The sequence below is a fragment of the Ambystoma mexicanum genome, chromosome 3q, assembly GCF_040938575.1.
Source record: "Ambystoma mexicanum isolate Mex_15411 chromosome 3q, UKY_AmexF1_1, whole genome shotgun sequence".
In the NCBI taxonomy this organism is placed as follows: Eukaryota; Metazoa; Chordata; class Amphibia; order Caudata; family Ambystomatidae; genus Ambystoma; species Ambystoma mexicanum.
The window spans coordinates 1193342574-1193368303 of NC_090926.1; the positions used below are offsets into that span (position 1 = coordinate 1193342574).

At 46.3% G+C, this 25730-nt stretch overlaps 1 protein-coding gene across 3 annotated transcripts in view; it reads right to left on the reverse strand.

Moving 5' to 3' along the window:
- Positions 1–25730, reverse strand: part of COL5A3 (collagen type V alpha 3 chain) — an 899023-nt gene that overhangs the window by 501936 nt on the left and 371357 nt on the right. For all 3 annotated transcript variants that reach the window (XM_069604041.1, XM_069604040.1, XM_069604039.1), the window contains 2 exons: positions 20292–20354; positions 18612–18686 (listed from right to left, as the gene is read on the reverse strand). In XM_069604041.1, the coding sequence (XP_069460142.1) occupies positions 18612–18686; positions 20292–20354 (138 nt within the window). The remainder of the gene's footprint in view (positions 1–18611; positions 18687–20291; positions 20355–25730) is intronic.

Genomic DNA, 25730 nt, shown 5'->3' on the forward strand with positions numbered 1-25730 from the left:
ATGACCAGAGAAACCCAGGTTGTAGCAGAGGCGATTGAGCAGGATGGCGTGGTTGACCGTGTCGAAAGCAGAGGAAAGATCAAGGGGAATGAGGACAGAAGGAAGGTTAGAATCAAGATTAGAGAGCAAGTTTTCACGGGTGTTCAGGAGAGAAGTTTCCTTGCTCTAGTGTCTCTAAAGCCAGACTGGTGGTCATGGAGACAGCCAACAGATTCAGTATGTAGATTAAGCTGGCAGATGGCCAACTCTTCCAGGAGTTTGCCCAGGAAAGGAGTGATGGAGATAGGACAATAGTTTGCCAGAGATGAAAGATCGGCGGAGGGCTTCTTAAGAAGTGGGTGCACAAGGGACTGTTTAAGGGGGTGGGAGGAAAGGTTCCGGTGGGAGTGATTGCAGAAATCAGCCAAGGGTCTCAATGTGGTCCTTGGTGGTTCTGGAAGGGCAGGGAAGCACCTGCTTTGACGAGACTTTCATACATTGGACTTGTCTAGAAACCTCGTCAAGGGTGAACAGGGGAAAGGAAAAGAAAGGAGCAGGAGAAACAGCCAAAGATGGGGAGGTGGTGGTAGAGGGAGAGGAAGAGGAAGAAGAGAGAGTGGACAGGATCTCCTGAGTTTTAGTTGCAAAATGAGGATCCAGAGCCCGTGCAGAGGGTCTGGGAGGGAACAGGAGAGGTAGAGACTGCAACAGTATTGGCCAGCTCAGGCAGATTTTGAAAAGTTTGGCCGAGTTGTTAGAGGCGCCGGCTTGGGTGTAGGCTCTCTTCTTTGAGAGGAAAGATAGTCTGTAATGCCTTTGGAGCAGATGGCAGGCAGGATTGTGAGAGGGGGCGCTTGATGCTCTCCACTTCCTCACACCAACCCTACACTTGCGCTTAACAGTGGCTAGGTTGGAATCGTACCAAGAGTTGCACTTGGATGCAGCCTTCAAACAGATCTTCATGACAGGGGAAAGGACATCAAGGGTGTAAGAGATAGAGAGATGAAGGTTGGAGAGGGCTGTGTCAGAGTGTGAGTTTGCCAAAGGTGTAGGAGGAGAACAGAAAGTGGTGGTGTAAGCCTCAACTGACACATACTTCATGGGCCGGACGACAGAGAAGGTGGGTGGCCGTGTTGGGGTCGGCTTAGCTTGAGCGGTAGAAAGAGAAAGGTGGGAGGAAAGAAGAAAGTGGTCACTCCAAGAGAGAGGAGTGGTGAGCGGGTTGGAGAGAGGGAGGTCTGAGGTGATCAGAACATCTGTGGTGTGCCCTAGAGAGTGAGTCTGGCCAGGGAAGAATAGAGATAGGGAGTTGACTCGAAGAGAGGCTAGTAGCATCCATGTGGATGTTCAGGTCTCAGAGGAGAAGTTGAGAGGTAGAGGCAAGGAGGGAGGAGGAGAGGTCAGCCCACTCAGAGAGGAAGAGGGCGACCCGGCCAGGCGGCCTGAACAAGAGGCACAGTGAGAGAGAGCCTGCAGAACAGGCATTCAAAGGAGGAGTAATCCTACGTTGGAATAACAAAATCAGGATTCACTCTGGGAAAATCAGGGCACAGAAATGAGAGTGTCAAAGCTCGTGACAGAGCTGGATGTGAACCAAGTCTCGTGAGACCGAGTACATCCAAATCAATCTCTTTGAGAAGACGGCAGATGACAGAGGAGTCTTTGACAGCGGAACGAGAGTTAAAAGTAGCGATGTGGAACAGATTGCCACCTTTGCAGAACTTCCGTGGAGGGGTACCGGCATAAGGTATGCCCTGCGGATGTGTTAGAGGTGCCCGAGAATGAGCAGAGGAGGAAGGAAGAGATGGCAGGGTAGTCAGAGAGGAAGAAGAGCATGCTGGAGCAGAGGCAGGAGGAACCAGAACGGCCAAAGTAGCAGTCTAGGGTGCCAGAGAGGTGGCGGAGGAAGGAGGCAACAGGGCAGCCAAGGAAGCAGCGGAGGGTGCCGGAGAGGTGGCAGAGGAAGCAGGCAGCAGAGGAGGCAGAGAGGGTTAAGTAGGAATAGCAGGAGAAGAAAGGAAGTTGATAAGGTGCAAGAAGCGTCTATTGAAAAGGAAGAAATTGGCCTGAGGGCCCTTGACCAAGATAATACCTATTAAGTAGACATTAATGATGGTCTTAGCGGAGTGGAAAGGGGCTAGAAGGGTCTCTCAATGGGGGCCACCATTAATGGGAGAGGAGGAAAAAGGAGAGAGAACAGAGACTATATGAGGGGTCCATAGGCCTGGAGAGCGAACAACAAAGAGGATGTCAGTAAGGGTCTGTCTGGAGGAAGCACTGGTGTAAGTATCAGCGATAGGCAGGCCTGGGTTGGAGTTCAGGATGTCCCTTTTGAGCTTCTCCTTGCCAGACTTAGTCAGAGGGATAGGATAGTCGATAGAATAGCAATTAGAGAAGATAGGGGAGACAGAGAGCACCATAGAGGCTGCAGGACAGAAAGAAGGGGGGTGGGGGAGTCCAAAAGGAGGGGGGTGTCACACGCAAGGGGCAGACAGGATGGAGGCACATAGTCAAAGCCACAATAGCTGAGGGGTTTCCGGTAGTTTAAAGGCGCTTAATAATTCAAGGTCTTAATGGAGGAGGACACATCAAGTTAGAAGCTCTGAAAGTGTCAATGGTGAACCTCAAATCAGCCTAGAATCACACCCTCCTTGTCCCTGCAGTTAGGCATTCACTCCCTGTGATGCCTCAAGTTGATTGGCAAGTGTTCAGTCTAGCTGAAACTAGAAGGGCTGGTACATCCTATTAGGCAATGCAGGCAACAGCCCAGAGCACTACCATACACCAGAGGGAGCCATCACTGGAAGGATAGTGTTGGGTTTGCCCATAGTCACAACCAATCCTTGCAATAGCTCCACATTTGCATGCACTCATGCAGTTATTAGTTTTGACAAAATTGTGATTTACATGCAAATTAGATTATTTGATGCGATTTTTATCACAGCTTCATGATCTTTCAGCGAGCCTGCTGGACAAACAGCGAACTTTTGAAATTCTAAACAATGTCAGCGTTCAGAAAATACAGGCTGTGGTCTAAAGATGGTGTATTGGTTTAAGAGTCTGAGTGTGTCTGCCAAAAGTAATAGCATGAAGAAAATATGGGCTGCTCGGAAGGGGGTCTCATAGCGTACGTATATCCCAGACTGTTATAGCACCTAGAGTCCCCATTAGTATCTGGATTTCGCTTGGTTGTTTCTCCCCATCCATTTTCCTTTCACTTTGTACACGTAAACCTCTTTGAAATTAAGTTTTGTTAATGCCATCACAATTCCACCACTGTATTGACTAAATGTTCATAGTTATCCTCCCTTTCAACACAAGACTCTTCCTTCACTTCTACATTTAAGGAAGGAGCTCGAGACCATCATCTTCAAGGAATGGCTCCTCACAGATAGGTCCACACACAACGCTCGCCACCTAATTTGAGACTGGCTGATCGGCTCCCCGCTATTTCCTCCCTTGGTTGCTTGTAGATCCCTTGCTGCTGAATTGCCAACCCGCCCCCGCACACCACGCTAGCACCCGGCTTTATTATATCTCTGCTTCCGTCACTGTGTCCTTCCACCTGTGACTTGTAACGTGCTCCGTTGCTTCCCGAAGATAGTTCTGCACTCAATGAATACAAAAATAATAAAATCTGCCCATTGTCAAGTAAATGCCAAATCCAGACTAACGGTCTGAGATGCCAACTAGAAAGCACGTTGTATGACTTAATCCTTGCCAGCGCAAACCTTTACCATTATTGGGCGTGTGCCCTCTCAAAGGAATCCGCGGTCCAGGAGCCTACTTATAAAATCGAAGGCCTCTTTTACAATCGAAAGCTGATCACTAGGGAGCCAATTAGCATCAGTTGTACTAGTGATGCAGAAACTGGGCAGCGGGGAACTGGAGTTATGCCACTGGTAGGTACACTTTTAACAGGCAGCTGCAGTCCTTTTAAATTTCTGGCTCCAAAGAAGTAGATTTTCTATAATCCTACAATTTTTTCATTGTCTATGTGTTTTCCAAAATGAGGCGCGGTCAACAAACCCGCCTGTCACATGCACTATTCTGAAGTCCTAGCTGCATGTATGGTACAAAACCATTTTTTGCCAGCAGAAAATAATCCCCCAAATGTTTGATATACGTAGCAGTGTGAGCCAGTGGCCGTAACGCTCCAGGAGATCCGCCTCACCCCGCCATTACTATTCTACTTGATATGATATGATAGGTTATTTATAACACGCTTAATACCCAGAGGTTTCTAAACGCAGACCCGGTGATTCAACCTGTGTGGCACTGTGTCGTCTTGCTTCCAAGGCGAGCACGTTGCCTCTGAGCTATCCTCCCAAGACTTGTTGGACACACTGGAGCCTCTAATACACGGTGCAGTTTTCACACTTTTTCTCGTTTGCTTCTTTTAAATAATTCTTTCCATCCAGTTGCACAGCCACACAGCAGTGTCTCAATCTGCCTGTGCCAGATACATATGGATTCTCTTCTTGCATCAGCTGGGTGCTTACGTCAGACCCACACTCTTTAATCTGTGCCAGCGAGTTAGTAGCTTTCCTTCCTTTAGGGCCCAGTTGCTGAGTGACTCTTTTCCAAGGGTTTCTCAGTTTTTGAGGGACTGCTGAGGTCCTTTTTCTTCTATGAGCAACCTGAACGCTTGGGTTTTTGGCAAACCCAGAAAAGGGCGTCTGAACCTGAGCGCAACCCTGAGTTTCCCTATTCCAGGCTAAGTCTGGAAGCAAATTAGATGGCTGCCGATTAGGAGTTAAGTGCGGATGCCTTTAGAGAGGCTAACTCAGGGGCAAAATCAGTTTTGGGCCTTTTCAAGGGACTCAGAGCCATGCCCCATAGTGAAACTGAGATTCACCGCCTGCCATTTGCTTTGATGTGGGTCTACTTAGTATGACCTAGGCTGCACTTGACAGAACACTTGGTCCTCAAAACAGCACACAAACTCTCTTTTCCAACATATCTTCCTTCTCTAGCTCTTTCCTCAGCCACCTCCAACTCTTTGAGGGGCATTCGCTTATCCAGGCAGAGAGTGGTGGGTAGAGCTCTTTCCTCTGCAGGTACCTCCCTCTGGAATGGTCTCCCTGCCCCTGTCCAACTTGTGCTGGACCACCTGAAGTTCCGGAAGCAGCTCAAGACCTTACTTTTCTCCTCTGCTTTCTCTCGTTCTGCTGCTAATCTACCTCTCAGCTGCACTGACTGTTTGCTTGGATACCCTTAGAGTCTCATTGGGTACCAGAATCCTCCATGATCAGTCTCCCCTGCACTGCCTCTGGACCGACCGCGCACTTAGGGGATGTAAGTGTCACCCTTATAGTCCCCTGCCTCCTTGCACTTACCCAGAGCCAAGCTGCCCTGGCTGCACTTACTCAAAGAGCATTGCTGCCATGATTGCATTCCCCCGCCCTCCCTTCTCCCTGGCACTTCCGCCTCTGCCTCCCCTTGCACTTTGCGGTGGCACACTTGCACGATCTGAATGACACAATGCTTAGTAAGATTGTTTGTCTCGTCCTCCCTCTGTCTACCCTCCTTTGTCTTGTAGCACCTAGAAACATTTGCGTACAGGCGTGTTTTAAATGACATATATATATCATATCATATCAAATATTCTCTCCTCCTAAAGGTCTTCTTTCTCATGTGCTGTGAGATTAGGCGCTCTTGGTTGCAGTCACTTGCCTTCCATGACATGTCACTTGGGAAGTAATTGCTAGTGCAGCAACTGAAACCTCTGCTTTCATCTTTGTGTAAGCACTATTGTATGACCATTAGTTCTTGTGCTAGTGCCTGATTTGGCTAAGAGGTATTATAGAACTTGTTTAACTAAATCAGGCTAGCTTCTACACCGTCTCTAGATTCTTCTTTCTTGGTAGTATCCTAAACGTTTGGAGGAAAGGGGGCAGTGCAGTGGAGTAAGTTAAAGTTACTGACCATAGTAACTACTTTACTTCTAGTGTATAGTCCTCCTTACTCCACCCCATACCACAGTGTTCTCTAAAGTTAGCTGTAAGTCAGTTATGACCAAAGTGGATGGAAAATGACTATCAATCATTTGAAGGACTATTCTCAGATGGCCAAAACAAACTCAGGTCTTGTCCCCACTGCCGTGCCCTCCCAGGGGTTCCTTGAACAGATAAGGTAATGTGGTAAGACTTCATCTTGGCTCATGTTCGAATATTGGCCTGCTCTCTGGTTCAGAAGATAGGAAATGCCCTTTAACCCAGACCTGGAGCCGTAAGAGTACAGAAGGCTGCCTTAAGATCTGACCTAGGTTCTCAATAGGCCCCTCACTACCTCCCTCTCATCTGAGCTCCTGTTGCACCTCCTCAATGCCGTACCACAGGCTCTTTCCTCCACCCCTCCGAGTTGTATCCCTTGGTGATTTGGGATTCACCACCTTCTGCTTACAACTGATTTTTCATCTCTCATCCGATGAAAAAAAAATATTTTCCTAAGCACACACTCATTCCTCTTCCCAACCTCTCTCTACCCCCTGCTTCACTCCTCCTTTTATGTTCCTCCAATTCACCTCTTCATTTCTATGCTACTTCCACCTTCACTCTTCTGATGTTTCATGACTTCACCTCTTCACTTCTCTCTGTACCCTCCACCTTTCCAATATTATAACTATAAAAAACTCCTTATCTTCTCTTTAGAGAATTCTCTCTTGCTCAATTCTCACAGCAAAACAATCATCCATTTGTTCACCTCAGTGATCGCACAGTTATCATTTCATTCCTCTGCCTCCCTCTCCTTCATAATCCATTTCTACACATTTTTCACCATACCCTCTTTTTGCATTTCCTTCCTTCTCTACCCAGTCTCCATCCCACCGGTCTCCTTCTGAATCTTCCCTTCTAAAGTCTTATGGGTCTCTCTCTTCTCAACCTTCTGGATCTATTTCCCCGTGCCAGCTGGGTCTCTCACTGTCCAGCCTCCGGGGTCACTCCCCGGCCTCCTATCTCCTTTTTATGCCAGTCCACATGGTCTCTCCTCCAGGATCCTGCTTTCACTGGAGCTTTGTCTGAACTCCTCTCCAGCATCTTCATATACATTTTTCCCCAGGTGCACAATCTACACACTTTATGTGCTAATGGGCCTTCCCTTTTGGATGGCCATTAACTCTTCTTCCAGTCTCTCTCTAGCCGAAGGGAACTTAGAAATTAAGGCTTGGTATGGGAAACTTGGAATTCTTGGTTCTGTGTGCATGGACTGTCCCCTTTTTATCCTAATAACTCTTCCTCTGGATCTGGGCTCTTTTCAAAGGGCATTCTTTTTGTATTGATCTGATTTGGGAAAACTTCTCTTTGGTAAAATCAATATGGTTATGTGGGGATCCTGCAAAGCCTGGACTGCGGCTTCATAAAAGTAGGTGCCGTCTTGGATGTTCATTTCTATGTGTACATCCACAGAAACACTGAGCCTCTCTGCTCAAACTGTGGTGCTGTCTTTCCTACTCCAGATATATCGGAGTTGTGGATAATTATGACATTGCATCAAGTTAGCATATTCAGCATGGTCTGCAAGGTCAGGCTGTGCAGCAAGAACATCATACAATAATGCAGACATGGATCTGCTTTCCTTACAGCCTGAGGCATATTCAGCTTAGGATTCCTCCTGGTGATCCCAAGCCTCCAACACATAAGGGAATTGTGAAGAATCAACTTCCGGAGTACCAGTGATCCAGAGGTGAATATCGGTTTCTAAACAATCAAACAGCCCTACACCTCTAATACACCAGAAAGGATGGGAACAGATTGGAATAACAAGCAAATTATAAACCTCCTTATCCAATTTTAGTAACGTGGATGGAACTGCAGGCTTATCTCCAAAAGGTTGTTGATCGTTGGTTAGTTATAACACAGCGAAAATACAATTATTACCCAATGATAAAAGGGGCTGTCCAGTCAAAATTGTATCTTCCGCACAAAGGGGGCAGTGCGTCTTTATATGTCTCTAGGGGGCTTCTGGGAAAGACCAGGGGCTCATAACCACAAGGTACCTTGTGCTGTAAGTGTTCCTGATGCTCGACAGGGTCGAATCGGCTTTCCAGGCTTCTGTTACAGAGTTCAAAACAGGAGTCAGCTGTGGGTATTCGGCTGCAAGATGGTTCGACGAACGGCTGCATGCTGGCCTACACAGTGGCTTGGGGTCAGGAATCGCTGTCTCAGTGCTGGTCTGCGGTTCTGAAGCACTGGCTGTGATGTGTCCGATATGTTTGAGCGACTGCGGCTTCACCACGGTCAGCGTTGCAGTCAGTTACAGCTCGAGGAACTCGACTGGCTTGAACATTTCCTTTAAGGCGTAGATGCGTGTTGAGGCATTTCTCCAAGATTCTTCAATGGACTTGTTTTGTCCTTTAAGGCAGACGTCCCAAAGCTGAGAAGTGTGTTGCAGGCAGCTGCCTTGTTATTTGTTGTAATTTGAGAGAGTGTCTGGTGCTTCCTACCTAGGAAGCTTGCTGTAGAGACTAACAGGGTATGTTGTCTGGGTACCGGTTTTGGAGTGACCAGAGTTTCCTCTGAGGTCTTTACCTCTCTCGGTTTGCTGGGATATGATTGGGGAGGGATCTTGCTTCCCTCCTTGGAGTCCTGACCTTCCTTCACTTTTCGGAAGATGTAAGGCGGACTGTACCTTCAGCCAGCCAGGGTCCAATGATGAGTTTGTCTTGCTGCTCCAATGATGAGTTTGTCTTCAGATGGACTGCCAAAGAGGGGCTCAGCCCTCTTTTAAAAGCCACATGGGCCACATTGAGTCTACCTTACTGAACCAATCCTGGGGTCTCTACCAACAATCTCATGTATGCACGTGGTCATAACCAGAGTGCTTTGCAACAGGAAAGGTAAAGGGGTGAAAACATCTGTCTGTCTTTGTTGATCAAAGAGTATCTCTGATTAATGGATCTCTCTGTGAGTCCTAATTAAAGCGGCAGGTCTCCCTTGTAGCTGAGGCGAGACCAGACTCTCTAGCTCCTGCAAACCACATTGTTGTACCATATGAATGGGTCCCCCTACCGGGTTGGCCTACTGTAAACACGCAGTCCCAGACATGATATCTCACTGTCAGTGATACTGAGGGCGGGAGTTGGCTTCAGACTGACCCAGTTACATGTGAAAGGTTGTTGGGGTTTCCTGCCTCCATTGTTAACCTCTGCAGCCAGGCCCCATGTGGGCTTGTTTGAAGTACACTATATAAGTATGTTAATCGCTGCACCGCTGCAGGGTCGAACAAAAGAGCAGGGCGGTTCCATGGTGCCTTTGTTAGTTAATCACGCTGGCCATGAAAGGGGGAAGGTTGGTCCTCCCCCTTTCTGGAGATGACATAGTGTACTGCTGCATGTCATATCCCAACTAAATATGACAGCGCGGACTGTGCCTGTAGGCTATTTTCCACACAGAGTACACGGGTCTATGTGTTTGTTGTGGTGTGAGCATAGGAAAATGTGTGTGGATTAGCCCCACACATTTTCCTGAGATTAGTCTACCATCATACCATTTAATTAAAAATTCAAAAAAAGCACAGGCGAGTGCACACCCACCATGCGAATGGTCAAATTCCTCACAGATCTTTATATTCTTTTTGTTTTGATCTAATAGGGGAAAGCATCTCTTCAGTGAAATAAATGTGGATATATGTCGTTCCTGCGGTAGCTGCAATGTGTGCTTAGGATTCCTGCTAGCGATCCCAAGCCTCCCACCCATAGGGGAAAGCAGGCAGCCAGTGGATCCTCACCATACCAACCCTGTGACACTCAAACTGCAGGTGATGGCCCCTAGCCCCCTTTGAATCTCACTTACCAGTGGTGGCTGGTAAATGTTATAATTGGAGGAGCAAACTCCTTTCCACAAAAATGCTGGAGCAAGCGTAGTGAGGCAGCCCGAACAACCAAGGCGGATTGCGGGGCGTTGCGGGGCGTTGTCCTCCGAGAACATATTAAACATAATGGGTTAAAATGGTGCACTTTAGAGCATACTTTCTGTGAAAAATGTGGTCAAAGGCCACACAGTTTACATTTGGTTTTGTAGGGTTACACATGAAAAAATCCAAGTCACCAACAATGCACTGGAGCATTTTCCAATTCATTTTCATGACTTTGCCCACCATATATGCCAGTTTAAAACCACATTTTATGATGGCTGTGCCCAACCTTATCCATGCAGGTTGTACCAATACATGCCAGCATTACCATATTGGAACTTTCTCTGATTGTCTTTGCCAGTAAAGAAGGCCATGCTGCAGTTAGAAAATACATTCATTAGTTGCACCAGAGTAGGCCAGTTTATCCACATAATAACACTCATCATGTTTAGTTTTCCCTTGATACACAATAAAAGATGCCATTCTACAGAAATGAAAAATAACCAGACTGGCTGCAGCAATGTAGGCCAGTTCAGCCACATAACAGCCATGATCATGTTTTCTTCACCTTGATAACCAGTAGAAATGGCTCATGAGTGCCACAGTGAGAAAACCTTACTAGAGTGGCTTGAGCAATGTAGTCCAGTCTAACCACACGACAACACTTATCATGTTTGCTTTAGCCTTGATCCTCAGTAAAACAATGCTTTGCCATAGCAAGAACAAGTAACTAAACTGGCAGCAGCAATGTTGGTTAGCCTACTCACATAATAATACTTATAATGTTTGCCTTTAATGCAGAGTAAAATATTAAATGCCTGGTGCACAAAAACGTAAGCAGACTGGCCGCAGAAATGAAGGTCAGTCTAGCCATAAAAAAACACTTATCATGTTTGCTTTATCCTTGATGTCCAGTAAACAAGAGACTACATAGGTGTTGAGTTCAGCTGCGAAATATGTTGGGTTTCGGTTTGAGACTGCCTTGTATGTGATAAATTCAGTTTTTGAATATGACCCTGGTGAGGAGATGGAGCCAGTGAAGCTTGTGCAGGGTAGGCGAGATATAGTTGAATTTGCAGGCACATATAATGAGGTGTGCTGCAACATGGTGGCCTGTTTGAAGCAGGGCTATCTGTGCAGCTGAATGACCAGTAAGGAGAGCCTTTCCCCCATCGATGTGTGAGATTCACAAGAACTTGAACACTGTGTGGAAGTCATGTGGGGTGTGAAGAGTTTGATATTGCAGAGTGTGGAGATCTGTAGCCATGGGTTTTACGCTGTTTTAGCTATGTGCCTTTGGATGGAAAGGCTATTGTCAACAATGAAACCTGAGTTCAGATGCCTGTCATCCAGCCCTTATTGCACAAGTTTTTATTGAGAGGTAGACCGCTGAGGATGAATTCCGGTTTGGAGGGGTTTACTTTGAGCTAGGTGTTTAACATCCATGTTTGGATAATGGGCAGGTATTCGCGGAAATGAGCACTGTTCTGATGGTCACTAACGTTAAGGTATACCTTAGTGCTATCAGCGTTGTGATGATTAGCTATGTTTGGGTCATTCAGGGGTTCTGAAGAGGATTGGGGAGAAGATGGGACATTTGGATGCAGCACATACGTAACTGAGAATCAGTTGGATCTGAATGAGTACATCTGTACGCCCTGGTGTCAGCTGAATAGATACTATTGAAACCATTTTAGGATGGTTCCAAGGAAGCACATCCTATCCGTGATGAGGGAGATCGGTGTTAGTTGGTTTACAGTGTTGAAGGCAGTTGAGAAGTTTAAAAGGTATAGAGCCGTGCAACCCCTGTATCAGTGATTCTCGGCGCATCATACAGAACTTGGATGGTTGTAGGTGCTACATTTGTGGCGAAAGCTGGACTGGTATTTGCAGAGAAGGCTAAGCTGGTCAATTTTATGCAAGACGGGTTGCAACTACTCTCTCAATAAGCTGCTCAATGAACAGGAGGCTGGTGAGTCTTTAGTTGGCTGGGTCATCCCGGTCAAGGAAGGATTTTTTGAGAAGGGGTTATATGAGATTTGTCTTCGACACCTTTTTTGAGGGAGGCAGTCACAATTCCATGGAGTGTGGAGTGTGCTGGCCCGGTGATTTGTTAAATGAAGGAGGCTAGAAGTCCTTGTAAGCGGTAGGTTTAAGGGACGTGAGGGTATCTGAGAGATCCTTAGGATCTGAGTGGGGTTTGGGGGTGTCACCTGATTCTGTTGCGTCGATGAGAGGTCTGACCAGTTTTGTTAATGAAGAAGGTATTTATTACATCACATTTCCCTTGTGACGCCAGCACCTTGGGGACAGGTGTAGCCTTGGCACAGTGTGTGATTTCATGTATTTATTTATTGTGCATTTGTAAGGAGCTTTATACAACAGAAGTGTGTGTTAAAGTGCCACAAGGCTAAATGGGAAAGGAACAGGGGAAATAATAACAATGGCAAGAATGGCATTCGGCCGTGCAAGTGCATTGAGGAGAAGTGAAGAGGACGGTAGGGGGAACAGAGGAGTGGACAAGTGCTGGAGGAGGGGGCGGGAGGGAACTGCTAAAGGGTGCCAAGGCAGAGAACCTCAGGCTAAGTGCTGGTACTGGTCGACCCTCAAAGGTGGGATGTGAAGCCACCTAGCAGGGGCTCGAAGGGCATTGCAGTGTGTGGGAGGGGTGCTGGTATTGACTGGGAGAAGGGCCTGGGATCCTGTGAGATTCATGAGGATCAGGCCACTGGTCACACCAGCAGTCGGGGGATTAGGAGGGAAGAGAAAGAGGGGGAGAAGAGCAGCGTTTTGAGCAGTTCCCAGAACTTAATGAGATCTGGCTCAAGTCTGAGAGGAGCAGGGAGATACTAGCTGAGGAGAGAGACTTTCCCGCCAGTCTCTGCTTGGAGAAGCGTTTTACAGTCAGAGATTTGGAATTAGGGGAGCGTAGGGTTCTAGCGGGGAGTATTCTTCAGAGAATTTGAGTCCCCAACTCCCCCCTCAAACCCCTTGAATAAAGACAAAGAATGGTGTAACGACATCCAAGAAGCCATGCTCAACAAACTGAATACTCTGCAAGAAAAAATCATCAGTCACCAAAAAGCCCTATTGCAACAACTACCCAACCTACACCAGAACACCGCCCCAGTCGGAATCCCAGCCTTCTCGTTCCAGGAGATGACAGAAGAGGAAGTCCTAACCATACTCGACTCCATAAAACCCTCCAATTGCAAAGGTGACTCATGTCCTGCCCAGCTCGTCAAGGACAGCGCCCCCTCACCGGTACCATTCTTCACAGCCTTCATCAACGCCTCGTTCAAATCCAACCAAGTACCATCCTGCCTCAAAGAAGCTTGGGTCCGCCCATTATTGAAAAAACCTCCACTAGACCCCAAGGTACCAGGGAACTATAGGCCCATCACAACAGTTCCCTTCCTTCTCAAGATCCTGGATAAAGCTGCATACATCCAAGTTCAGAACTACCTAGAAGCTCATCACCTACTTGGTCTCCGGCAATCTGGCTTCCGCCCAAACCATGGCACAGAAACAGCACTACTGGACCTTAAGAACCAAATCGATGACCTAAGAGACGTAGGCAAACCAGCTCTCCTACTTCTAATCGACCTCTCGGCGGCATTTGACCTGGTCAATCATGACACCCTCTGCCACCACCTCTCTACGGGCAACTTCTCAGCAGAAGCCACCGCCTGGATAGCATCCTTCCTTGGGGGCAGAGAAATGAAAGTCTTCTCAGACGCAGCCTGCGCCCAGCCACATTTCATTGAATGCGGTGTCCCGCAGGGGTCCTGCATATCTCCCACACTGTACAACCTTTTCACAAGGTCATTATTCAAATACCTCGATGCAATGGGCATCACCTACACCAACTATGCGGCCGACACTCAAGTCCTCATCCCTCTCACTGGAGACTACGAAGCCGACCAAAAAACCCTCATCTCTATTTACTCCACCATCCAAACCTGGATGGCTGAAAACTGGCTCTGCCTCAACAGCGAAAAAACAGAGCTACTCATCATCGGATCACCAGCCACAATCAATAAAATGGGGCGCCAATATGACTCCTTCATCATCGACAATTGTCGCATCTCGGTCTCCAAAGCAGTCAAAACCCTTGGAGTCTACCTGGACTCACACCTCCCCATGGACAGACAGGTCAACGCAATCTCTTCAGCAGCAGCCTACCACTCAAAAATTATCACTGCTGCAAGGCTCTTCCTTTCACAGGAAAACTCCCTCACCATTGCAAGAGCTATCATAGGCTCCCGCCTAGACTACTGCAATACACTCCTACTAGGCACTTCAGCCAAAAACATTAAAAAACTTCAAACGGTGCAGAACAATGCCCTCAGAGCAGCCACTGGAATCTCAAAAAGAGACCGCATCTCAGCCACTAGGAAACCCGTCCACTGGCTTCCGGTAAAGGAACGGATCCTTTTCAAATCACTGGCACTCACCCACAAATGTCGACATGACACAGCACCGCGCTACCTTGCTCAGAGATTCTCTGGTCCCCCCTCTAACAGACCAACCAGATCTAGCCACACTAACCGCCTAGCAATTCCAAAAAGCATCAGAACCAGATCAGGTGGCGCTAGCTTCCCAGTCCTCGCCGCCACCAACTGGAACCTATTACCCGCCGAGATCAGATGCATCAAATCCTACCTGGGCTTCAGGAAAGCAATAAAAACTATGCTGTTTGTATAAACCCCATTTGGGCCCGGTCAACTGTATAACCTCTGTAAAGGCAAAACTTCCTTTTTCCCAGACAAGGGGTAGATACGATCTCGCTGTAACACCCTCGATCTACCCCTCCCTGCACTGCAACTAAGTCATTTGCTTGCAACAGCGCCCCGATGCCTCTGGGCTGCGTGGCGCTTTACAAATGTAAAAATAAATAAATAAATAAAAATATTTAGGAAGGGAAAGTTGGTGATAGCATGGTCCCAGGCCCCAGAAGCCCTTGTGGATGATGCAGAGGGTCTTGAATTTGATCCTAGCAGCCACCGGAAGCCATTTGAGAGATTTTAGGGCTGGAGAGATACAGTCCTTGGGCTTGAGGCCAACGATAAGTCTTGCAGCCCTATTCTGGATTAGCTGATGGGGACGAAGGGAGGAAAGAGGGAGGTTGAGAAAGAGGCTCTTGCAGTAGTCCTGCCTGGAAGAGGACCAGAGCTCTGGAGACATTGGGCCTCATTACAAGTTTGCCTGTCTGGTAACTACGTTACTGGTAAGCTTGCCGGTACTTTAGTTACCGGACCGGTAAACTATGAGTTCTTCTCGCGGGTGCGTTCCCGCCCGCGAGGCCTGACCTGGCGGGTGTACCGGCAACCACGAGCAGAGCATGTCAGAGGCACTGGTACCATTCACGAATGGTGCCGGTGCATCCGGCCTCCCTATTCCTATTTAGCCCCATGGGGCTCAAATGGGAATGGGGAAGAATATTTTCCGGCGCCTGGGAATGGGCAATTACCGGGTCTGCCGGGGTTGTAATACCCCGGAAGCTGCCCATTACTGGGCACCAGAAAATGGTGCTAATTCGGCGGGTGCCTGCCGGTTTCATGGGGTTTGGTTGAATGTGGTGGAATGAGTGTATAACAGAAATTATGGTTTGGACCTTAACTTTTAGTGCAGAGTGTGGAGAGCATCCCAAGCCAAAATGGTGACTTCAAAAAGGATCAGTGATTGGTCAGAAGTAAAAGAAAGGCATTGTTAGAACATTCTAAACTGCCTTTCATTGTCAGCAGCCCAGCAGGAAGGTCTTATGTTTGAAGCTCTGAAGATTTAGAAACTTTAGCTGGGCCCTTGCACCTAGGATTTGTTATTTGGATCAGGAAAGTGTTGGAGAATTCAAGAAGAAAGTCAGAAACGTTCCGGTAAAAGAAAGAAGCCTTTATAATTTTTAACTGAACTTTGTTTAATTCAGGAAGGAGTTATATTTCTATACAATTTATTTACGAGTTCCTGTTTTCTTATTTTTTGTTTAAAGAGTTAGTTAATTTTTTTTTTTTTCAAGATATTATTTTTCGGATTTCTTGAACAGTACTCTTATTTAATGAACTGCTTAACATATTTAGCGCGTGGCAAGTTGTTGTGTGGAAGCCTGTTCATTTTTTCAGCGTTGAGTGTTTTTTCGGCCGTATAAAAAGTATTGAGCACTGGTCCTTCTTACGGTAACTGTGCTTTCTTTTAACGTCGGGTTAGCGCTAGAAATCTTACACTGTCTGCGCAAGTGACAGTGTTACAGATACGCGAACCTGAAACGTTAGGTTTTATTTACTAACATTCTAACCTGGCGCGCGTTCCTCATTAAACTGCATCTTCAAGGATCTGTGTCCGGAGCTCAGTAATTTCCTCTTTCCTACTTGAACAAATAAAATTAAGAAGGGAGAAATACTGATCTACTACGCGTGCGCATATGCCATTTTTGAACTCTATTCTATGTTCCCATGCGCACACCATTTCAGAAGGAAAAGGAATATCTTCACGCATGCGCATAAATCCAGTCAAGTGAACGCTTCCTTGAAGAGTGATATTTATACGCAAGCAAAAAGATCCAATTAGTGAACACTGCTTTTGTTGCACATGCGCAAACAATTCTAGAAGGAAGAAGCAAGAGTGTCATATTTGGAATTTGTGCTAAAGCTAGAGATCCACAAAAAAACCGATCTAGCATTTTCAGATGGGCGTGTGTGTTTTGGAATTTGAACTGCTAGAAAACTAATTCATGGAACTGAGAGAGTGAGTTAAGGATAGCAGTTTTCCAATTATGAATTGAAGGAGATAGTAATAGCATCAGAGACACTTATTTTTTCTTCAGTAAGAAAACAAACACTATCTCTAAGTTATCAATAGTGGATATTCAGGTATGGTGGCGTGTTTATTTATTCAATTCGATGAAGAGAAGTCAGAGCCTAGAAAAAGAAAGGTTAGTGACTAAAGTTTATTTGTTGTTATTTTATCTACAGGTTAAGAGATATTAAGAAGCGGAGCCAAACCTGAAGTTTATTATTTTGTCCCATTTTCCCCCTTTCCCTTGGGGATGCTCTCTGCTGAACTGTTTGTTACCAGTTGAGAGGTTAGCATCCAAAGGGGACTGCGGGGGTTCAGCAGCTTCCGAGGACAACATCCTGATTGAAGATAAAGCCTGACAACCGGCAACCGCGAGCAGAGCATGTCGGAGGCACCGGCACCATTCACGAATGGTGCCGGTGCATCCGGCCTCCCTATTCCTATTTAGCCCTATGGGGCTCAAATGGGAATGGGGAAGAATATTTTCTGGCGCCCGGGAATGGGCAATTACCGGGTCCGACGGGGTTGTAATACCCCGGTAGCTGGCCATTACTGGGCACCAGAAAATGTTGCTAGTTCGGCGGCAGCCTGCCGGTTTTACCGGCAAGGCTACCACCGAACGTGTAATGAGGCCCACTGTGCTTCTGGGGTAAGGTGAGAAAAGGAAGAATGCCTCTGAGGTGGCAGAGCTCTTAGTAAGGCTTTGCGCCTGTTAGAGGCTGCCTCAATGATGGAGGTGTGGTAAACTGACGTGTCTTCATAGATAATGGGTCTGCTTGAAATGCTATGTACCAGTGTGATATTATTTTTATAGAAGTAGCAAAGTGGCAGGTTCAGTGGTAAACGATGGCAACAGTTTTCTTACGACCAAAAACAAGTAGATTACAGCACAGGGAGCCTCTGTGCAAACTAGATCAGTTACATCTTGGGCAGAAGCAAGGCAAGCTTTCAGAGGTCAGGCAATGTAGACAAAAGCGTAATGGCCGCAGCCTCACTTGCGGGTGGAATGATCACACGACCTCCACTCCTCTCTAATCCTGCCTCTCTACTACAGAGAACGCGTGGGGGCCAATTTACAAAGCATCTTTCCTGTTCTTAATTTGCACACATTGCTCCCTCCGGTTTTCCCTGTCTTAATTATGAAAAATGTCATTTGCGAGCAGCCTCATTACAAAAAAAGCAAACCTGCGATACCAACTGTCAAACCCACTTTGCGCTGCCTTGAAAAATGGAAGTGCCTGTGGCAGGTTCGCACGCGCACACACACGCATTAACCTGAGTCACGCAAGCAATGTTTGGTCCTGTAACAACTTGCCCGTTTCAAACTGGTGCAATGGGACGTGGGCAAATCCATGGAAAACATGTATTACTTTCCCTAAACATTTTTCGCAGAGAATGGTTCATTTTCGACAACATTTGATTCAACTTACAGGTACAGATGTTAAAAGTTGTAGTTAGTTTGAACTCTTCTATTTCAGGAAATTGTGCCTGGTTTTCTCCATGGTTCTCTCTGTGAATCGGGTGAGTTTGCGGGTGCATATATAGCGCAGCACGCACTGCTCGCATGCGACTCGAGGGCACTTTTAGTGCATTACCATGCAGTTGTGAAATGCCTATGTGCACTTTGTACAGGCAAATGCAACTGTTTGTGACTTGACTCCCCGATTTATGGCGCTAGCTTAATACAGTAGCTTCACTTCACAAAGTTCCCTGACCCTCCACGTATATGCATACGCTAAAATCACTAATATGGTTTAACTTTGGGCTGACTTTCTTGTTAAGGTTTCCGAAAGAACCTTGGTTACATTTGCAGTAGACAGTGAATGTCATGTCGGCGTCATGTTCTCAGAATAAAACAATAATGCGATATTACCGGCAATGCTATCTGGCAATTATTCCCTTGTGTTAAGCTGCTCCACGTATACAGAACCCATATTCAGAACTTGCCTCACAGAACCATGAGACCAACGAATGTGTAGGCTTACCGGCAACATGACGGTGTTCCCTGGTGGACCGCGAATGCCATCAGCTCCCTCGAGGCCCGGCCGGCCTGCTGGACCCTAAAAGAATAGAGAGAGTGGTGTCAGGGCAAAGGTTGCGGGACAGGCATCCATCTCACAGTTACTGTACGTGGAGTGCATCCTTCCAGCCTCCAGGTGCAGGCAAGCAAAGAAGTTACCCGGCACCTGAGTAGCGGCGAAAGGTCATGAGCCCTGACATCAGCGCTATGTCTGCTATCTAGACGCCGATGCTGTGGGACACTGCGAATGCTACCCTCCCGTTGATTCCCTGTCGCGGCAGCCAGGCCTCTCGATGCGGTGGCCTTCGTCAAGACCGGGCTTATTGTCTGGCTCACGTCACTACCATGTGAGATGAAGGGGACCCTGGCTTGTGATGATTCTTGGGGTCACCAGAATAGACAGACTAGCACATTGGTCGGTGCGGCCGATGTGCCATGCATTTCAAGCTGTGCACGTGTCATTTGACATCACAAAAGGCTTCAGTGATTTCACAAGAAGCGTCTTGGTAACAATCTGCACGCATTTCTTCCAAAACATGTTCAACAAAATAAAAAATACAAAACAGACTCGCCTGCCGGCTCTTATTGAGCACCTGCAGGGACTTGCTAAGTGTTTAAATGGCCACACATCTTATCGTGCCCCATCTGCACTTATGAGTAGCAGATTCTGTGGTGTCTGCATATCTGGCATCATATTTGAAGATACAGAGCTGGCCCAATATTGCATATTTAAATCATTTTCCCAAAAGCACGCAATAATCATCAAAAAAGCCCAGATATGTTTTACTTATATTTGGGTAGTGTTGAAATGTCTGTCTCTGACACAAACTATAGGCTAGCATTGATCAAAAAGTATATTACATCCCTGCTGTCATGTTGAAAAGTATGAGGACCCATATCACCCGTGCCAAAACATGACGTCGAGTCGGATTCTCAGGACAGACTACTTAAAAATAATGCCTCAGTAAAACCTAATTCTACTTCGCTAATCCATTCAAGGTGGGGTTTAAATACTCTTGTGTCAAGTGTCTCCAGGCTGTAATTTTTTTTAAGCAATTTAGCCACGGGATGCAGGCCACGGGTGTTGAAATTCCTTTTTTTATTTAAAAAAAGGCACTGTAGGGCAGAGCAGTCTGGCAGGGCTGTGATTCGACAAGGTTGCCCCCTTTAGCCTCTGCCCGGCTGCGCATTGATAGGAAAGGTTGGACTCATCACACCAAAGGCCAGCGAAATCCATTAAAGAGTTCAGGATGCCTACAATAATTACGGATGAGAACGGTGCAGTTCTAAGGATCCCAGCATACATATTTGCCGGTGCGGTTTTGAAAACCTGACTACTATTCGCGATTAGAGCATTTACAATCTAAAGACTAAGACAGATCATTCCAGAAAGCCGTGGGTTGGAAAATCACACAGGCTCCTTAGGCAATATTTCCCAACACAGATAATGCCCTTTTTGAAATTTGCCAACATAGCTGTAAAAGAAAGACTCTTGCAGATATGTAATTATTCACACCAGACTGAAGATACATCCTTGCTCCAGTTAAGTTCTTCCTATTAGTTGTCTGTGCTTTAAGGCAGACATGAGCTGTCAAAGAAGATTACATAATGTATTTCCGAACTGTCAACAACTTAAAACACTTACCCGTTCGCCGGGATCACCGGGAGGACCAGGAAGGCCAGTGGGTCCAGGGAGTCCTGGCTCGCCCTAATGAGTAAATAATAAAGGAAAGATACGGATGAGTGGCTGGGTATTAGCTACAAAGATTCCTTCTTCATGAGTGTGAAGTACTGTGCAGAGAGTACTGTGCACTGGAGTACTGTGCATTGGAGTACTGTGCAGAGGGGACTGTTTACATTACAAACAACTTACAACTGACTGACATTACCAATCAAAGAACCTAAAAGTCAAGTAAATGAAAAAAATAAATAGCTGTTAGTAAATGGGGACAAATACTACTTTAATACTTCGACACGGTTCACAATTCCTGGGGTATGCGAGATAGGATCATAAGGAGTTACACGTTTGAAGTAGTTTTAGAGAAAGGTGTGTTTTTTTGATACACAATGGATATTTCACCATGCATTGAGCATGAGCGACCTGAAATAAGCATTTGTGAGAAATATAGGTTGGACTTGCAGGGCACAGCAGAGCAAAGCTTGGCACGTATTCTGGAGCTAGGAAGCTAGCAAAGTGGGTCGAGAATCCTCTGAAAAGATCACCATGTACTCTGCAAGCCACCAATTCCATTCCTGGTGAGCTAGACTCGGCATTTCAACTTTCAGAGCAGGCTACACGGGGTACCGTTGGAATTGGCACTAATTGCTCTAACGATCCTATCAGCAAGGGACTGCGTTATTAGTGATCAACTTTATAAAGAATGTAAATAATGTCAGTATTTAATATTGACATTCATAATCCCAACTCCTATGACCAATGTTTGTAATAGATTGAAAACTGCCGTTACATGTAAAACAGCCATGCTTCCTGTAATGCATAATTAAACTGACATAATTAGGTTCCACCATTGAGCTAGCTGCTGCATACAGTGCTGCCTTCAAGGGAGCCAAAGAGTGCCTTGTTGCTTTAGGATTGTATCTAAAGCTAGCCTCTGTGAGCAAAGATACAATTTACTTCTGGAGACTACAAATCTTGAGCTTATGCTTACACTTGCTATGCTTTGCCTGGAGTCTTGGTTCGCTCTTGGACTTCCTTTACCACAATCCTCCTCTGCGAGAAGGCGGTGACTGTCGAGCACCCTGGCCCTTTGAACTGCCTACCTGCACTGGTATAAAACCAGCAACTACTGCTGAAGCAGCGCTTTGCTTTTCCTGGCGTCTTCCGCCATTTCTGGACTTCCTTTACCACAATCCTCCTCTGCGAGAAGGCGTTGACTGTCTGGTTACCTGGATTTTTGAAATGCCTACCTGCACTGGTATAAAACCAGTAACTAGCACCGAAGCGGCGAATCAGCGCGCAGCAGCGACGCTATAGCTAAGCGCGTCACCATCTCGTCGTGGGTGGGAAGGTGAAAGTTGAAGCAATGGCTGATTTCTTTTCAACTACGTCTATTACACAGACTATCCTCCCTGACCAAGTGAATGTGTACTCCCAAGCCCCGGTGAGAGAGGATGATTCTCAAATAGGGTGAACTTGCAAATATCCTCTTAGCCATCTCAGGGGCTGTATCCCGAAAATTATTAAAGTACCTAACACTTCGGCCAAAGCAGTCTCCATTAATTCGACAATCACAAAGTTCTTTCACCGAAAAGAAAACGCTGTGCTCTTCCCATTAGAGGACCACCTCAACACTTCTATTGGCTGTACTAGTAGTAACCTCACAGAATCACATCGCTGGACCCCTTACCCATCCATGAACCTAATGCCTCCAAACTCAGTAAAATCAACTGTCACTGATGCAGAACCCTCTTTGGAGCCTGTCTGCCCCCCTGATGTTAATAGTAACATTCCTAGATTGCAGAACGCACACGTAATACTCATGCGAACTAAACATGCTCTAAGCTGCACTGTTTAACTGGTGGTTTTTATTGTATCTATTTTCTTCGAGTGTAATGAGACCCAGTGGGTCTGCTACCATCGGTCTAAAGAAATCATAACTTTTGGTTGCGCTCAGGGCTTGGCTGTTAAAGTTACACCCCTTCTTCGCCCTTTAGATGATATATGGAATTTCTTCTGAGCATTTCTTTCATTGCTCGTGTGCTTTCATTGTCCAGCTTTCGCTTTTTTCCTCACCTTAGGTATATATATGTATATATAGTTCCTGTCACTAGGTAAATGGGCTTACATTTAGTATTAGGAGTGGGTAGGATCTTCATTATGTCCAATTTCTATTTTTATACATACACTGTATTTTGCTGTGTTATGTTTAACCTAAGTACTTATTTGATCTAAAAGATGTTCTACATCTGATTTTACTAAAAGTGGATATTTTTCAGTACACCAATGACAGGTATTCTTTGGGGGTAACTGTGGGGATTAATTGTACCTCACTACCAGCCTATCTACCTCCCTTGAGTTAAGCGTGACTGCTCTGACACAGCTTCCATTATGGAGAGGTCTGGTCTACCTTTTGGTTGGAACCGTGTTTCGTCATTACCTTCGATGGTTTCACACCCAGGATGCTGTGGAAAAATCCCCCGAACATGTTAAATAATTGGCTCATTTCTGCCCTTGATACATAAGTTCTTTTCAAAACGTGTTTTACCCTTTAAGACACATGTGACAAAAAAATATTAACAGCTGAGTTGGTGGCTATTAAAAAGACAACTAAAGTAGAAAAATGCTATTGGCATCTCTTATTCCGAGACACAGCTCATCTTTAAGCAATAGGCCCTGAGCAGGGGGGGCATTACCACTTTAGGTAATGCTCCGGGGCCCATAGTTACAGGCCCGAGCAAAGCGCGGGCCTTAACGAAAGCCCTGTGGCATTACCTGAAGTGGTAATGCCCCCCCTGTGAGGGGCCTATTGCTATTAGTACCCCAGCCTGTAAGACCAGGGTACTAAGAGCATCATTTTCTTCTGTTCCAAAAAGCTCCAGCGCTTTTGTAACATAAAAAGAAATGGAAAAAATGGCCGCCATGGAAGGAAAAACAAAGTGCGATTTCCCTTTCCATGGCAGCCATTGAAGGAGTCCCTTGTACCTTTTCATGACGGCCAGTCGCGGATCGGGAGCGGACACGCAGGGAACAGAATTATTCCCAGCGCGTCCGCTCCTGAAATGGACAGAAAAGAAGGTAAGTGGGATTGGGAGTGCAGAGAGGGAATTCTTTGGTTGGGGGCAGGGGGGGGGGGACAACATAAGTTGAATATGTGGGTACCCGTAATGCGGCGAGCTGCAGCATGTTGTGTTGCTTGGAGGGTGGTCTGGTGTGTGGCTGGTCACCCAGTAAAGAGGGAATTTCCCCCATTGATGTGCGAGATAACGAGGGCTTGGATCACCGTACGCAATTCGTACAGGTTTGACTTTGCAGAATTTGTGGGTCTGTAGCCATGCAGTTTGCGCCTTTTAGGATATGTGGTTTGGAATGAAAGGCTTCTGTCAACAATGAAGCCAAGGAATTTGGCTGAGTTTGACAGTTTAGGGATGCACCCTTCCAGGCATATGTCATCCAGCCTTTGTTGCTTGAGTTGTTGTTTGGAGGTTGGGACTGATGAGGACAAATTCGGTCTTGGTCAGGTTCAGTTGAAGGTAAGCATTTGACATCTATGTGTGGATAGTAGCCAGGCATTCCCTGTGGCGAGTAATGTCCTGTGGGCCACAGACCTTAAGGTAGAATGAAACCATGGGGGATCCACACATGACTGTGCATTTGTTTTCGGAAAGCCTGGGTGTGTACCAGGGTGCAGATACTTTGACCTTGGGGCGACTAGACCTTAGAGTAGCGTGGTCATCCACTAGTTCTTTGGCCTGATAGTTATGTATATGATAAATGTATCCAGAAGGCCGAGGAATTCACTGTGGTGGGGAATGTTGTGAACATTGCTCCTAGTGTGTCTAGCAGGAAGTTCTTGAGGGATCAGTACTCAATAACAGGGTGTTTGGCCTTACCTTTGTGTGGCAGTCTTGTGTGTGATATGAGAAGGAGAAGTGCAGTATGGTCGTTCCATTCCAGGGAAAGGTAGTTTGAGCATGAGAGGATCAGACAGTAGGTGAAGACTAGGTCATGCATGTGACCTTTGACATGCGTGGGAGAGAGTGCTTTCTGTTTATGGTCCCTGGAGTTGGTCAGAGAGGGCCTTTGCGGATTGGGACTCTGGGATGTTCAAATCTCCAAGGAGGATATAATTAGAGTAGGAGACTGTTGCAGAGGCGAGAACGTTAGAAAGGTAATTGATGAAGTAACAACTCCTTGAAGTGGCCTGTACTTCTATAATGAAAGAAAGCAAAGTTAAAATGTTGGTGGAGGGGGCAGGAAATTTACTGCGGTGGAGCTGAATGGGGCAGGAACTCTGAGAACTATCAAAGATATATAGGCTTTACAAACAGAGTAGATTAGCTGTCCAGGTGTGCTCTACTGACAAGCACTCGGAGTCTGGAGCACTTGAATGCCTTTTGTGGGCTACTGCATTGAGACTTACCCTGTGCTCAGTGTTTACCTGAAGGTGAGCGGCTGAACAGTGTCTCTATTTGTCAGTGGCTGCCATTTGCACATATGCAGTGACTCAAGAGATCTGTCACTGGATACTCCATATACATTAGAGATCAATGAGGTTGCTGGTGTGTAAAAGACATTGGACCGTGCAGCCACATGGACTAAGGTCTTCATTGACCAATGTTCATTTACAACCTTTTGAAGAGTGGCCCATTGATTTGTCATGCTGCCTTTATGTTTTGCTATTTAAACTTGACAGGGGACCTTGTTGCTCGTTTGAAGGTCTATCCCAAGAGGCTGTGGTTGATCAAATCTCCTAACAGAAACAGGATGCACCCGAGGAAGTTATAGGCCTGAAGACTTAAACTCTCATTTTTATTGTGTTGTAGTCTTCAACAGGAAGAGCTCAACTGCAAATTGCAAGGTGCATGCCTCGCCCACTTTCTTTTTCATTTGCATCTCCCGACCTTTGCTCTTTCCTCTGAGAACATGTGATTTACTTTCATTCCTACCTGGATGGCACTTGGGTCCTGCTTCCTCAAGAGGGCGACCTGAAGGCTGTCACTGCAGGTTTTGTTAAATCCACGGTTGGGTCTGTAGCAGAATATTTAAAATCAGACTTACATTTTATCCAGGTGAGACAGAGATTCTTCTCTGAAGAAAAAACTCAGTGTTCTGGAATGCATCCTCTCTTTGTCTGTGTCTCGAAGTCAAAAGATGAGGAACCTCAGTGTACTGGTTGGCTATCAAGTGTCTCAGTCCCTTCAGGCAGGGTCAGTGACCAAGTCTTATTCCAGCTCTGAATACTCAGAAGGATGCTTCACCTTTTAGTCTTTCAACATAATATTACCTTAGTCAATGCCTTTATCTCGCATAGGCTTGCTCTATATGTCGGCCTACCTAAGTGACCCCAATTAGTGCAGAACACAGCAGTAAGGCTAGTACTGGACATCAAGAGGAATGATCTTG